This window comes from Ceratosolen solmsi, unplaced genomic scaffold (assembly GCF_000503995.2).
Source record: "Ceratosolen solmsi marchali unplaced genomic scaffold, CerSol_1.0 scaffold29, whole genome shotgun sequence".
NCBI classification, from domain to species: domain Eukaryota; kingdom Metazoa; phylum Arthropoda; class Insecta; order Hymenoptera; family Agaonidae; genus Ceratosolen; species Ceratosolen solmsi.
The window spans coordinates 2,735,491-2,750,779 of NW_011948417.1; the positions used below are offsets into that span (position 1 = coordinate 2,735,491).

Sequence of the window (15,289 nt, forward strand, 5' to 3'; positions counted from 1 at the left end):
AAAATACGTTTTTTTATTTCCAAACCGTAATATTAGTGGTTAGAAGGCAGCCATACAAAATGTTACTCATGTCACATTTAAATCTAATAGATAAAATATTGAACATACTCACTTGCTCTTCAAATATTAAATTCACAATGACATCATATTCTATTTTTATCAACAAAGTCGTTAATACAATTAAATTAATTATAATAATGCGAGTTGCATTTTTTTTTTTGGTTTTTTTTTTTTGTTTTGTTTGTTTGTTTGTTCGTTTTTTCTTTTTTTTTTATTATTATTTAATTACAGATTTCTTCAAGCTATTTCCCATCGCTCTCAATCCCACCGTGTATTTCGATTTTGATAACTTTATGTAGTAACTGTGATTGTAAAATATAAAAGGAATTGAATGGTGCAATATTTATATAATCGCCGTCCAATGGAATGGTGAATGGTTTCCTGCCAGGATATTTTAAATCAGAAATTTTTCCTATTTTGACCACAATCAATGAACGATGCGAGTCGGAGAGAATATGGAATTCCTTTGCCAATTGCAAGCTAGAAGCTTAAAGGCTCTTTTGGCAAGTTCTTTAATTGGATTTTGAAAAGAGTTGCACAATTTTTTTTTTTTTTTTTTTTTAATATATGCTAGAGAAGATAAGCATTGCATTCGAAATAAGAGCCTCGGTAATTCAGTTCGCACGTTGGTATATTGTACGATTGATGTATAATTTAATGAAGACATAAAATAATAAATATAAATTAATAATTAAGTTTATTTGCGATTTATTATCTCCCATTAAACATAATCCTCCTCCTGTTAGATATAAATATTTTTGTCGCCTTACAAAAACACTTGATGCAATTAGGATCCACATAAATTTCGCTCTAATTATCATAGTGTTACATACTTTTTGTAAATTTCTTTTTCACACATAAGTCATTCGATATAAGTTGAGATTCCTGACCGTAAATCTACTTACCTCTGCATCGTCATAAACTAAACGCACTCTGCTTTAGCAAAATTACTTGTTCCTAGCACAGCCCCATTGAGATGAATAGTGGCTTTCCGCATTCTCCTCGTTCGACAGTATTTTCTTTCTGGACGGCGATACCATTACAGCGCAATTTCACTACCTGACACAGCAGCATCCAAGTCGCATTTTCCCGCGGGTAGATATATTCGGGTAGTTGCTGGAAATTTTCGCGGTCGCGATATAATATAAAAATAGGTCAAAGATGGAAAGCACGAACGGAGCGCTCGCTATTCAACATTTCTGTCGCATTTCAATTTCCATTTCCTCCCGTTCCTCTTCACTCCCTTACCCACACATCTTCGTTCCACTCTTCACCATTTTTCTCACAATCTGTGATGCATTCTTACATCGCTCTTCTTCATCCCTGACGAGGTCGTCACAAATTGCATAATTCATGTTTTCTAAATACATGTTGTGTTACTAATCATTATTTTTATATTCCATACTCTGCTTAACACCTGTCGCGCTAAATTTATTTATATTTGTTCTGTATATGTTTACCTATTTGTTATACTCGTTATATTTCTTCAATCGCTTTCATATACTTTTACACGTTCACCTTTAGAACATATAATATAATATCCATACATATTTGTATAATATTATATACGTACATATACAAGAGTATTATCATACAATTTATCATATAAATTTTCATATAAGAAATAACATTAACTTTCTCACTTCAATTTACATTAGTATTATTTATTACTCCTCGATTATACATTCAATACCTGCAACAACAAATATATAATTTTTAGTATTCGAAACGTTCATCTTAATTTTAATGATCTAATTCTCATAAATGTTATTCAATTTTATTATTTCGATATTATCTTTACCTTTTTCTATCACCTACCGAAATTTTTAATAATATTCAACATCATTCGTGACATATTTCCTTACTAATAAAGAATTCTAGAAAGATTCTAATCACTTTGACTTGGATCAGCAATTTTTCTATATTCACTCTTATTTCTAACTATTCAAATATAAGTTAATTATTAACATTTGACTCATTTTTTTCTTAATTAACAATATCCATATCCATAACAATTATCACTGCAATATTTATCAAAGAAAATAAATAATATTTAGCTATGATTTACCCCGAAAATTTACTCTTCCATGCAAAAAATAAAGGCAATTTTATTCTTTTTATTTAAAGAGATTGATAAATAAATTAGTAATTCATGTCTGATTATAAAAATACGTGTAATGAAAGGATGAACGATACACTAATAAATTGATCACTTATGCTGAAGTTTACATAAATTATAATTCTTTATCGTCAAAACTTCAATTTTAGAAACTAACTTTTAAAAAGTATCTTCACGACACTGTAAATACTTGTTTCATAAGCTTATCGGCATCTTTACTTAATTATCAAAAAATTGATTGTTGATCTCATTTTAAACAACTTTTAAGCAACAATTGTTTAATAAAGAAGTCACTCACCCAAGTTTTGCAATGTTTTGTTCACTGCGATCGAACTGGCAATTCCTGTTATTCTCTATCCTCAATTTCTACAGTGGCATGCCACAACTGCATCAAGTCTTTCGTATATATACATATACAAAGGTGTGCATATTATATATATATATATATATATATATATATTTAAATGTATATGTACATCAAATTTGGTTGCGGAGAAATCCTCTAACATCATAAAGTTGACAATCCCGGATTCACGTAGGAATTACGTTTACTCAATAGCTCAACGTTACAGAAGCGAATACTGTGTTTGGTAAGACTCATTAATATTTATATGTGTTGATTCAATTTACAAGTACAATCTAAATTAAGCAGTAAATCGTGCAAAAAGTACATATGAATAATATAAATTTTGTTATGGTATTTCAATTTAGTGTTGGTATTTCATTTTCCAATAAAAGCAATAAGCAAAATAGGATTTAAAAAATTATAAAAACCTTATGAATTAATGAATTAATAAATATTGTTGGAGACTTCATTTTACAGACACACGCTACACACACACACGCACACGCACAGAAATACATACACATGTATATATATATATATATATATATATATATATATATATTTAAGAATAAATTATTTATTCTAATTTAACTAATTTTCATAAGAGTTTTAAAAAATGAATGTAAATGTTACTTGTAAAAAAATAAACAATAAAGAAAATTAAAGACGGAAGAATATTATAAGAATGTGTGCAACAGAAAACTGTGTGATTGTACTATAGTTTCAAATCAATATAATTTAACATTATTTTAATAAATATATCATCAATTGATATTATCGATTAAATCAAATAAATGTATTTAAGGAAATAATATGCTGGCTCAATAATAAAATTAAATTGAATTACAACCATTTTTGTCAAAATTCGTAAGGTATTCGTTTAAAAACAAATAGAATATTTTTTATTTCAATTATTCGTTAGTATTATAACTTAGGATATCAATAATTATAAATAATTTTTACCGGCTTTTATATTTAACACCAATTTTTATTTATAATTTATAGCGCAGTATCGTATGAAACAGTCTCATTAAATATTCGTATGTATATCTAAAAATTATAACGTTCTTAATAAAATAATTAAATCAATAAAATAAGTGATTTTAACTATAGAATTTTAATAAATTAACCCAATAAATTATTGTAAATTAAAAATATGTTTAATGTTGAAATTTATTCTATGAATACAAAAAATATGGTGATTTAACTTATTAATACACTGGCGCTTTAAACTTGAATTTACTTCCCTCGTCGCTGCTTTTCTCATATCCTTTGTAATCTGTAATGATATTTCACCTTTTCTTTCTTATATTCTCGAAATATTAAAAATTCATATTCCATGGTTTACATGGTTTAACCTGTGCTCCATGTTTATTTAATTAATTTATCCCATTTTATTCTCCGTATGATATTTAAACAACGTAATAACATTCTTCCTTAAAAAAATGTTTATACGATAAAAAATAAAGAGTGTAACAAATAAATTGTAAAAACTATAATATATATATAACTGAAAATAAAATATAATTATTATAATTTTGATTGTTTTCATACAATGCATTAAAGTAAGAAAATTAAAATTCTAATGATAAATATAAATATAATGATATAAACTCAATATGATTTTACCCAAAGTATTCTGGTGCTCATAAATCACGAATAAAAACAATTGAAACATCCAGCTCATAATCACTTTAAAGTATGTATGAATAAACATATCAACAGATATTTACATGTGAACTGAAGTACCCATAGAATGTACACCTCTACGCCTGTCATTTTAATATAAAAATATAAAAAATACTGCGTACCAATATTGACTGCAGATTTAGTTCAATTAATATTCACATTAGGATTTTATCCAATAAATTATATTAAAACTGCAAGTAAAGTTAGACTTGAAGTTACGTAAACCAAACATACATGATATGTTATTCTATTTTCATTATTTATAAGCTACAGTATTTATTGTCAATTTAGCCATCGATATTTTATGAGATGTTTTATGAGATATTTTATGAGATTTTATGAGCAAGATGACTTGAACGTTTTGAATAAAATTGAAATCATATTTCAATACATATAGCATATTTTTATAATTATATAAAATTCCAAAAAAATTTTCAATAGCCTTTTTATTAATTATCTATAAAAGCTTTACTAATCGTCTTACAAGATAAACAATAAACACTCGGTGTATTTCATTGATAATTATATATGATCGCATATTGTGTTAAAAATATATATAATAAGTAAACAATATTATAAAAGGAAAATTGTAACTGAAACACTACGGAAAGTAAATATAATATGAAATTTATGATACCCTAAATATTAAAGGATGAAATTATATTCTACTTCGTTATACTTTACAATAAGATATTCGACAAACTTTTGTCAAAATTTATAATGAGTTGATTAAATTATGCAATTTGTGATTTATGAATTGAATTCGAAATAATTATTGTAAAATTTTTTAGTTATTTTAAATTAATTAATATGTACATTTTTTACATAAAACTTATACATATAAATATATTATAAGATACTTATATTATATGATAATATAGGTTATAGAATTACCAACAATAACGTTTTTTTACTTTTTTTTTTTTTTAAATATATTTTAAGTATTAAAAGGTGTACTTCTACATCAAATAGCTGAAAATTTTTAGATAAAAATTCACTGAAATAATATTAACTACAAAAAACTAAAGAATAAATTGCGTTATATACAATATAAGATAGATAATCTATCAATTTTATTTTTTCATTTCATTATTAAAATTATACTAATTATGATTAAGAAAAAAAATGCGATATCAATATATATTTTATAAAATGTCCAATTCTTATAATTTTAATATAATTTTTGCAAGTAAATCTTGCCACTTTCATTTATAAATACGGAAAATGACTAATATTGCTCAATTTATATCGTTTATAAACAAAGTCAATTTTCGTTCGTTTGTACTTTAAAATTTGTATTTAATTATCTAATAATTTCATTGATTTTCAGATGCATTAATTTGATTGTGCAGCATAACTCATATATTGGCTATTAATTACATTAAATATCGATAAATATGAGAACGATCTCGTTATTGTCTTCTTTTCAATGCAGAAAGATAAAAAGGTATAATAAAAGAATGAATAAATAAAATATGATTTACGTACAAACAAATTTTCAATTACAGATAAATGTGTGTTAGCAGTCGTTTATTAGTCTATCATAAAAGGAAGCTTTGTATGTGTTGGAAATCCACACAGGTAAAAATATCTCAACAGCTATACAATTTTAAATATTAATTTTTATAATTAATAGTGTATTATCTCTATTATCACAGATATTTATTGTAATTGTAGTTATATATTTATTTTTACTTGTATCTAAATTTATTCGATAAATGAAATTTTCACTTCAACTATTACGATCATGTTAAATAAGTTGGCGTATTTACAAACGTTGACGTACTTATGATGAAATATAATAGTTTCAAAATTAAATTGAAATAATAAATCCTTATTGTTGAATTGAAAGCCTATAAAACAGCATCTACTTCAATGACTAAATAAATAAAATGGATTTCGAAAGTAACCCTTCTCTTCTATAGATTTCTCTCTCTCTCTCTCTCTCTCTCTCTCCATCTATTTATTCTCCTATTCGTTCTGCCTTTAACAGTATTTATATTGGATTTGATTTTACCATTCTATGTTAATTTTAAAATTACTCTTCAAGCGCCATTGTCTGCAAATTTAACGATTTCGTAGCCCAGTTAAACACTAGCTCGTTGCTCATTTTCCGTTCACTCGTCAACTGATTACAAATCATGTACAAAGTGAATCGTTGATTACAGTGGACAATGTATACTAGGTTTCTCCTCATTATCAAATGGTAGAAAGTAATGATTGATGTAAGTGAACGTACTTTAAACGGTGCCTTAAAATTCTAAGTTTCTGTTTTAGTTAAAGTAGATATTTGTCACACGATTAATAAGTTTCATCACTAAATAACCTTTGAAGAATTTAATTAGTTAATAAATTTATAGTCTCTACCATATTAGCATTCGATACAAAATGAACAAGTGCAATTGAAATAATGTTAAACAAATTTAATTACAATTTTATAAACTGATTATTTATTCAACAAAGTATAAGTTTTTCGTCAAGTATTTAAAGTATTTGTATTCTCTTATTTATTAATTTATTATTCATACTAACGAGTTTTTAATATATGCCCAAAATATTGTAAAAATATGATTCAAAAATAAAATTCTCTTTAAATTTTTAAAAATGTAATTTTTATATATATTACATTATGGTTAATAATTACTATGAATATTAGTTTAATTTATTTACCTTTTTATATAATCGCTTTATTTAAATTATAAAAAGTTAAGGCATAACGCCTAACACAAGTTGTATACTGATAATAGCATTTTCAAAATTACAACATATATTCTGAATACATAGTTTTAGTTTAGATTTTGCGTTTTAATATAATTTAAGACTGCGGACAAATACTACAAAAATTAAAAAAATAAAAAAGTTTTTTAAATATACCTTGTTGAATGCATTTTGTAAATTACAACATTTCTTTTAATATTAACTCTTAGAATAATAACATACCTATTGATATATCTATACAGTTCTTTTGTTATGTATAGTAAATCAAATTGTTTGTTTTTTTTTTTATGCTAGTATAAAGATATTAATGATTATTATTGAGAAATGCAGACTTGTACTTCTTTTTGAACAATAATTGTCACAGATACGTCGTTTTATCGCAATTTTCTTATGAATACTTTTGGTAATTGTAGGAATGGAAAACAACAGGGGCATTCAAATCTTTGAAAAATTTAACTTTAGAATGAAGGCTTTGAAAACATATCGAAAGTCTTGCAAAATAACAACTATACGCAAATATCTATAAATAGAAAAACTACTATAATATGCACAGCAGCTCAATAATAATTAGAGCGTACAAGTGCTACAAAACATATAGTTATTTATCCTCGCCATTTTGATTAATTTTTAATGTGACGCACTAAATATACTTTCGCAAGTTTTCTAACTGACGTATTGGAGTATTTTAGCTATTGGGCCTCTATTATAATAAAGGAAAGCCCAATTAAAGTACAACCCTTGTTTAAAAGCCATAGTAGAAGCAATAATAACATTTAATTAAAAATAAATAAAAGATATATAGACTAATAAATAGTGTAATGGAAAGGATAGTTTTAGCCGCGATCCGGTATATGAAGTGAATAAAATCTAATTATAAAATTTGTTTTTTCTAATTGCCATACGAATTCATATAGAATTATAAGTCCATATAAATATTACAATTAAATTTATGAACTTTATTAATAATAAATTATTTCATAAATTATTTGATTAATTCTCATAACTCCTTTACATTGATTGAATAGCATTTAATTTCGAATATATATATTTGTAAATCCAAAACTATATATGTATAATGCTTGCCTAGGCCACTTAACATTATACATTTAAAAACATTTTTTTTAATATATACAGACATAAATTATCAAATGAATTCAAAAAAATTTGTTTCCTATATAAAATTAATGGGCAAAATTACGGCAATCTGGCCTTTAAATAATGACGCGAACAAAACTCAAGTTTATCGATTTGAAATGATGTGGTGGATGCAATTCATTATAAATAATTCGGTGTTAATACCACTTTTACTCGGAGTTTATTTTTTTCGTAAAGATTCTTTGAAAATGACAAAATCATTATGCGAATTTGCATCTGTAAATGAAATTTTCGTTAATTTTTTAATATCTAAAATTAAGAGAAAAAACTTTCAGGTAAAATCATACAATAATAAACATTTTATTATTTAAATATAATTTACTTTATTTAAAATATGCATTAAAAAAAAAAAAAAATTATTTTATTGATTGTAAATATTTCTATACAATTAACTGTTATTTATTTGTATTGGTAGAATACCATATGATTTAATACAAAAAAATTCTATAGAAACATTTCCCCTGTAAAAAAGAATTATATTTGTTATTATTTTTAAATAAAAGTGTAATAGTCTCTTATTACACTAACAATAATGAAAAATGAAAAGAAATCATCTTGAATAATAAAAGTATTGCGTAATTTAAAATATAAATATATATATATATATTTCACTAACAGGAAATTTTTAAAGAAATTGAAGATTTCATTGGGAATGCTAATCATCGTGAAGAAATGTTGTTGAAGAAATATATAAATAAATACAAAAATTTGCAAATAGCCACGACTATAATTTTTCAAATGACAGCATCATTATTTATAATAAAAAGCGTATTTAATTCGGAGCTGTTACCGTTAGATACTTGGTATCCATTTTCATATGAATCTCAAGCAATTCGAATTGTTTTGTATATCATTCAAATAATAGGAATTCTACAAACTAGTCTTGGCATCATAATGGATCTGATGCTTTCAATTATATTTTTCTACACTGCGGTGCAAATTGAATTAATAGAATACAAAGTAAATGAAGCTAAAAGTAAGACGCAGCTAATAAAATGTGTTCAAAGCTATCAAAAACTTAAAATGTAATTAGTTTAAGTAGCAACTTTTGACCAATGAACGACTACATAATATTAAATACTTAAATGCAAAGCTAATTTAATTTATTAAAAAAAATGTCTTTTCATTGACTTGATATTGATTCAGGAGCAATGATAAATGTTTGCCAATTGTATGTTTTCATTGGTCAATTTATTTTCTAACTTATTCAAGATATTATCTTTCAATAATAGTATTAATAATAACAATATTATATCATTTAGATTTATTAATAAAATGAAAAACTCTATTCAGTTGTTAATTTTAAAGACAAACGTAGGGATGGTATTTGTTATTATAAACGCTGCCTTGCAATTACTTCAAGTAAGTGATATTAAATAATTACCTGTAATTGTTTAAAAAAGCTTTATTATTCTTAATATGTCAAGAAATAATCATTTATTTCATTAATGTATCGGTGTGCGTTTGTATTTGCGTGTGCGTCAGTGCGTTCGCGTGCGTTTGTATCCGTGTGTGTGTGTTCTTTTATGTATAAATTATTCGTTTTAGCAAGAGTCGATTGGTTCTTCAACAGCATTTGTTTCAATGTTAATAGCAGGTTGTGTGAGAGTTTATATTACTGCTCAACCGGCTCAAGATTTGTATGAAAGTGTAAGCTTTTAATGCCTTAAAACTATGGCATCATAAATAATTGCTCCTTATAAATTTTAGTAAAATTTTAGGGACAAAACTTAGCTGAACGTACTTTTCAAATATCAATGCTACAAAACTCCGTATCAAATGCGAAAATTGGATTTATGTTGGCTATTCATTGCCGACAACCAATAGTGATTTCAGTGCCAGGACTTATAAAAGCTTATACTTTACAATATTACGCCGGGGTAAGTAAAAAAGTATTTTCTTATTTCATGAAACAAGTATCGTAAACGACTCAGTAAAATTCATTTTATTTTTTTTTTTTTAAAATATATGCACAAGAAAAGTTGATCATACGTGGTTTTTAAACTTTAAATAATCGTAATATTTTTAAAAATTAGAATAAAATTGACTTTATTACTGCTATCCAGATGCAATAATTTATTGATATATTTATATGTTTTTGTGTGTGCCTATGTGTGTGTGTATGTATTTGTAGTTTCTATCTACATCTGTAAGCTACTTTGTTAATTTGAGAACAGCATTAGATAGATGAATATATAGTCGAACTAATGGAATTATTTATTACATACTTAATACTAAAATGAAGCTTTCAAATACTATTAAAGAGATCCAGAATCGAACATAGTGGAATTCAACTTTCAGTTTATCTATACGACTAACTAAGTAATAATTGTAAACCTGATGTATGAACATTCATTACATATTAAATTATTACCATTTTTTATGGAATATATTAATTATTGTATTAATCAATCATGACTGTCGATAAATTTTACAAAAAATACATAAAACTTAATTTATAATTATTATAATAATATTATAACGATATAATAATTATTGATAAATCTAAAAATATTTGCGGATAAATTACCAATAATTTATATTGATTGCATAATTAATATTTAAGGCACACTTCAATGAATGTTAGAAATTTGCATTTATAAGGACATTACTTGAACGTCTCATGAATTAGTACAATAAACATTTGCTTTGGAAATTCGAGACTTTTGCTTATATGATACTTAGTTTGGTTTGTGAATTTCACATTATCAATAATTTCTTTCATTATATGTTTGCCATTTACTCTGGAACATCTTTTCACGTCTTTAGACATTTTCTTCTCGTTGTTTTTATAACCTATAGGTTCATTCTGCCTTTTCTCATAGTAAAAACGATGAAATAAAACGATATCTCGAATGATTAGTATATATGCACATACACACACACACGCACACACGCACACGCGCGCACACACACACACACACATATATATATCGCGAAGAATAAATAAAATAACGCGTAACGAAAGAAAAGTACATTATAAATTGAATTATGTATTACAGTGAAAAGTTTGAAATTTATTGATCAGCAAAATTAATAAAAATTTTAATAGTTCTTACAAAATTTTGTATAATAGAAAAATGAATTTTAATCTTTACTAGTAACTTTTTTTCACATTTTTCTGTATAATAAATAGCATTGAAATTAAGAGCGAAATTATTAGTTTTGATTAAATAAATATTATTCATCATTATGGATTATTATAAAAATTTGTTGGAATGAATTATTCATTTTAAGCAATAAATTACAAAAGATATAAATAAAAATAAATAATAAATTGCTCGTTATACGAACTAATACACAAAGACGAATAATTACAATAAAATAATTAATAAAAATTAAGCAAAACATATATTAGAAATTACTAGTTCGAGCAATACAGATCTTCCAAGTAAACATGTTAATTACTTAAAACATGTTAATTTTATTTTAATTAGCCTTAGTGAAATATAAGATATCGGAGATTAGTTTTATAAATCAAATATTCACATTCCAATATTGAAAATGAAGTTTAAATGTGAGGGATTAAAATTTTACAAAATTCGATAAAGTTATTCAGGGATATATTATTGAAATACTACTTCTCAACCAACTAATAAATCATCGATCTCCTTCATTTTTTAGTGCCATTAGAATTATGAAAAATATTGTAAAACGGCAGCGCCGAGTTTTTGTGAACATAACGGACCATAAATAATCCAACTATAAGAATCGGGAGTCGGGCGAAGAAAAATTTAACAATCGAACGTCAGCTGATTGTTTTACCCTCTTTAACTCTCTAAAATTATCAAAACGTTCGCTCTACCTTAACCCCTTAATTCTAATACAACTAATAAAAAGAAATATCATCTGATTATATAAATCGTCCTTATTTCCATTCTGAAAATACCTCATCGACTCCATTTACAAAAAAAAAAAAACATCAAAAACCTTACGTCTAGAAATTGAAGACTTGAAGATCGAATGGTTGTTACGTTAAAAAGTTTGTATCCAAAAGTTTATGTCAAAAAGCTGACTTTTTGTACTTAAATCGGCTTTACCCTAAACATTTATAAAATTATCATGCAGCGATAGTCTTTAAATACCTAATGCACAATCAAATGATAAACCACTAACGTATCGCTCTTCTCGTACTTACTTTCATAATTATTAAATACTTATATAACCATTCATTCTCATTTCTTCTCTATAAAATCCGTCATACGAATTGCAAATGAAGGGAAAGGAAAATTTTTTCATTTTAAAATATTGGTGGATTTTAACATATTCACTATATATAAAATATATATTAGATAAATAAATGTATATAATATATATATATATATATATATATTAGAATTTTAACCGCTTATAAATTCAATTTATAAGTAAATTCAGTAAAATAAGTAAACTAGTCTAGTTATTAACAAAAATAATAGTATCCAATATTATTATTGTTATTCTATCAACTATTATTTTTATGCTTTTATAAATATCGTTGAAAAAAAAAAACTTCATTGCTCTAAAAACGCAACAGCCTTCTTACTCTTCGTAGTTTTTCAGTGTCTAACATTTCAATTTTACAACTTTCTATACGAACGAAGCAATTTTTCGTGGAAATTAAATGACACGTAGTACTCTATATATTGTAAATATTTAAATACGTGATTTATGTAGATGAAAAAAACAAGTCATTTATCTTAAATGCTGCAGAAGTATGAAATAAGAAGGATTTGCGATAACTCGTTCGGTAATGACTCGAATTAATCAAATGAGCTTCTATTCTAATGTGAACTAAATTTTATTTGAATTAGGTCAAATGTTATCCTTAAAGTAGTTCCAAGTTTATTTGAAAGTAATTAAATAAAAAAACATGAATACTTTAATTGGATGCTTAAAATGCGACTTAAAGTGCCATTATAATTAAAATTATTTTTATTTATAATTACTGAACATAATTAACTATTATTTTAATTTATAGACTTTTATTTATTTTATATTTTGTAGGTATGATGTTAACTAATTTGAAAATCATAGAATATTTTATTGTTAAAAGTAAATACAAGATTAGTAGCAAACTTTTTATTACCATTCGTTAAGTAAATAATATTTTCCACATTCTAATTAACGTATTAATTATTATGTTGAATGTAACAAGAATATAATTACTGCGATTTAGTTATGAATATAACAATTCTATTATTGTTTATTACTTTTCTCTATTGTACTACTTATCAGTTTAAATTGTGTAAAAATCAATAATCCGTATATCTAATTTCTATATTTATATTAATTGCCAACTAAATTTTAAATTCAGCTTTAAACAACAAATAGCATTGTCAAATATTTTATTTAGTTAATTATTATAATTTATATTGCAGATCAAATTTTTCAATGAATGTTGTATAACCCTAAAAACTGATTTTGTCTATGTCGTAATTTATTATATATATTGTTCTCATATAGTAAATTAATATTTCAGTTTTAAATTCCAATGAAAAATATATATTGAAACATACAATTTTATCATAAAATTTAAATTATTTTTAACAACTCTAACTAAAGATAATAGAAAATAATTAATGAATACTATCAAACATAAAACTATTTCCCCATTGTCTCGAAAATACTTATTTATCCTATATTTATTTAGTTTAAATAAAAAAAAAAAAAGAAGAAAAATATTCCTCATGTACAATGAAATTATTAAAACAGTATATAATATGACATTGTTAAAAATTTGATATAATATTCGTAGAAATATACTATCCACGTTTATACACATACTTGTAATTGATTTAGGAGTAAATAAAAATTACCTAAATTGAGAGACCAGCTGCTTCAATGCAATATTGTACTAATTGTTTTAATGTTGAAAGAAAATTGCAATTGCAAATTATTGATTAATTTGACATTTATATATTATTATATTACTGATTATATTATGTTTTAAATTATAAATTTGTAAAAAATTCACTTAATAAAATAATTTTCACTTTATTGTGATGACATTTGTTTTTCTACTAATCAATTTGATATATTGAATCTTCCTAAGGAATTGTAAAACTAACCAAATATATAGATTATTTCACTACTACCAAATGACTAACATTAAATGATTTTTTTTTTTTTTTAATATATATTTATATTCTTTCGCATCATCCAGATGAAACAAGAAATTTTAATTCAATCTTTGCGTTATACCCTATTAGCTATTCGTGTCTCCTACAATATCCAAAGCAATTTATGAAAATGAAAAAGAATATAGACATGCGATAATATATAATAATATGAATAAAATAATACGTTTTATCCTTATTAAAGAAAATAGCATTAATGCAATATAAGTCTTACGTATTTTTCTATTTTTCTTGAAAAATAATCCTATCTATCAATATATAACGTATGTCAATATAAATATATATAAAGAAAAAATAATCAAGGAAAAAAAACATTTATATATATTCAAAATAATTGAAATTATTACAAAGTACTGGAATTTTTTCCAAATCATACAAATTTCCACAATATATATAAACTTATTATTGATTAATAAATGAAAATCAACACAATAGAAAAATAATAAAACAAAAGCTATTTGCGAATGGACTAATATAATAGTTATATAACATTATTACGAAATTGATAAAAGATAAGTTGTTATTGATAAGTAAATCGCTCGTTATTGGCCAAAACTGCGAACTCTCTACTAGAGCTTCCATTAATTTATCAAAATAGGAATATCTCTCACACCTTATTCATCTCTCTACTTACTACATAAGACAAACATCCGTTTCTTTTGGCTGTAGGAATTATGTATCTAAATCTGCAATAGTTCAATAGTATATTCTGAAATATACCTCCAAGAAAATTACAAAATCTGTGGAAAGCATGTTTCTACATTGCGTCATAACCATATCACTATTTTGTAAGAATTAATTAACGAGTGTGCAGACCTAATAAAATAAGCATATAAAATAGCAAACAGCAATAGCTTAAGATTAATTTTAAACAACACACGTACATTATATTAAAAAAATATATATTATAAATTTATAGTTCAGTAGAAGATTAATTTAATTGCATTTATTTTAAATACACACAATTTTATATAAAAAAAATTTTTTCATTTACATAGTACGTATATATATAAATTGAATTTAGATAAACCTAGTTTAATATTTGATAGGTGAACTTTGTTATAAAAAAAGTTTATTTAATCA

The 15,289-nt window shown here is 24.4% G+C and overlaps 1 protein-coding gene across 1 annotated transcript; it reads left to right on the forward strand.

The window, feature by feature from the left end:
* Positions 1–8,188: 8,188 nt before the first annotated feature.
* On the forward strand, positions 8,189–10,278 carry LOC105359969 (uncharacterized). Its single transcript, XM_011496740.1, has 7 exons — positions 8,189–8,362; positions 8,706–8,798; positions 8,862–9,112; positions 9,350–9,449; positions 9,636–9,737; positions 9,809–9,967; positions 10,222–10,278. The coding sequence occupies exons 1-7, from the start codon at positions 8,189–8,191 to the stop codon at positions 10,276–10,278; spliced, it is 936 nt and encodes a 311-aa protein (XP_011495042.1).
* The last annotated feature ends 5,011 nt before the right edge of the window (positions 10,279–15,289 follow it).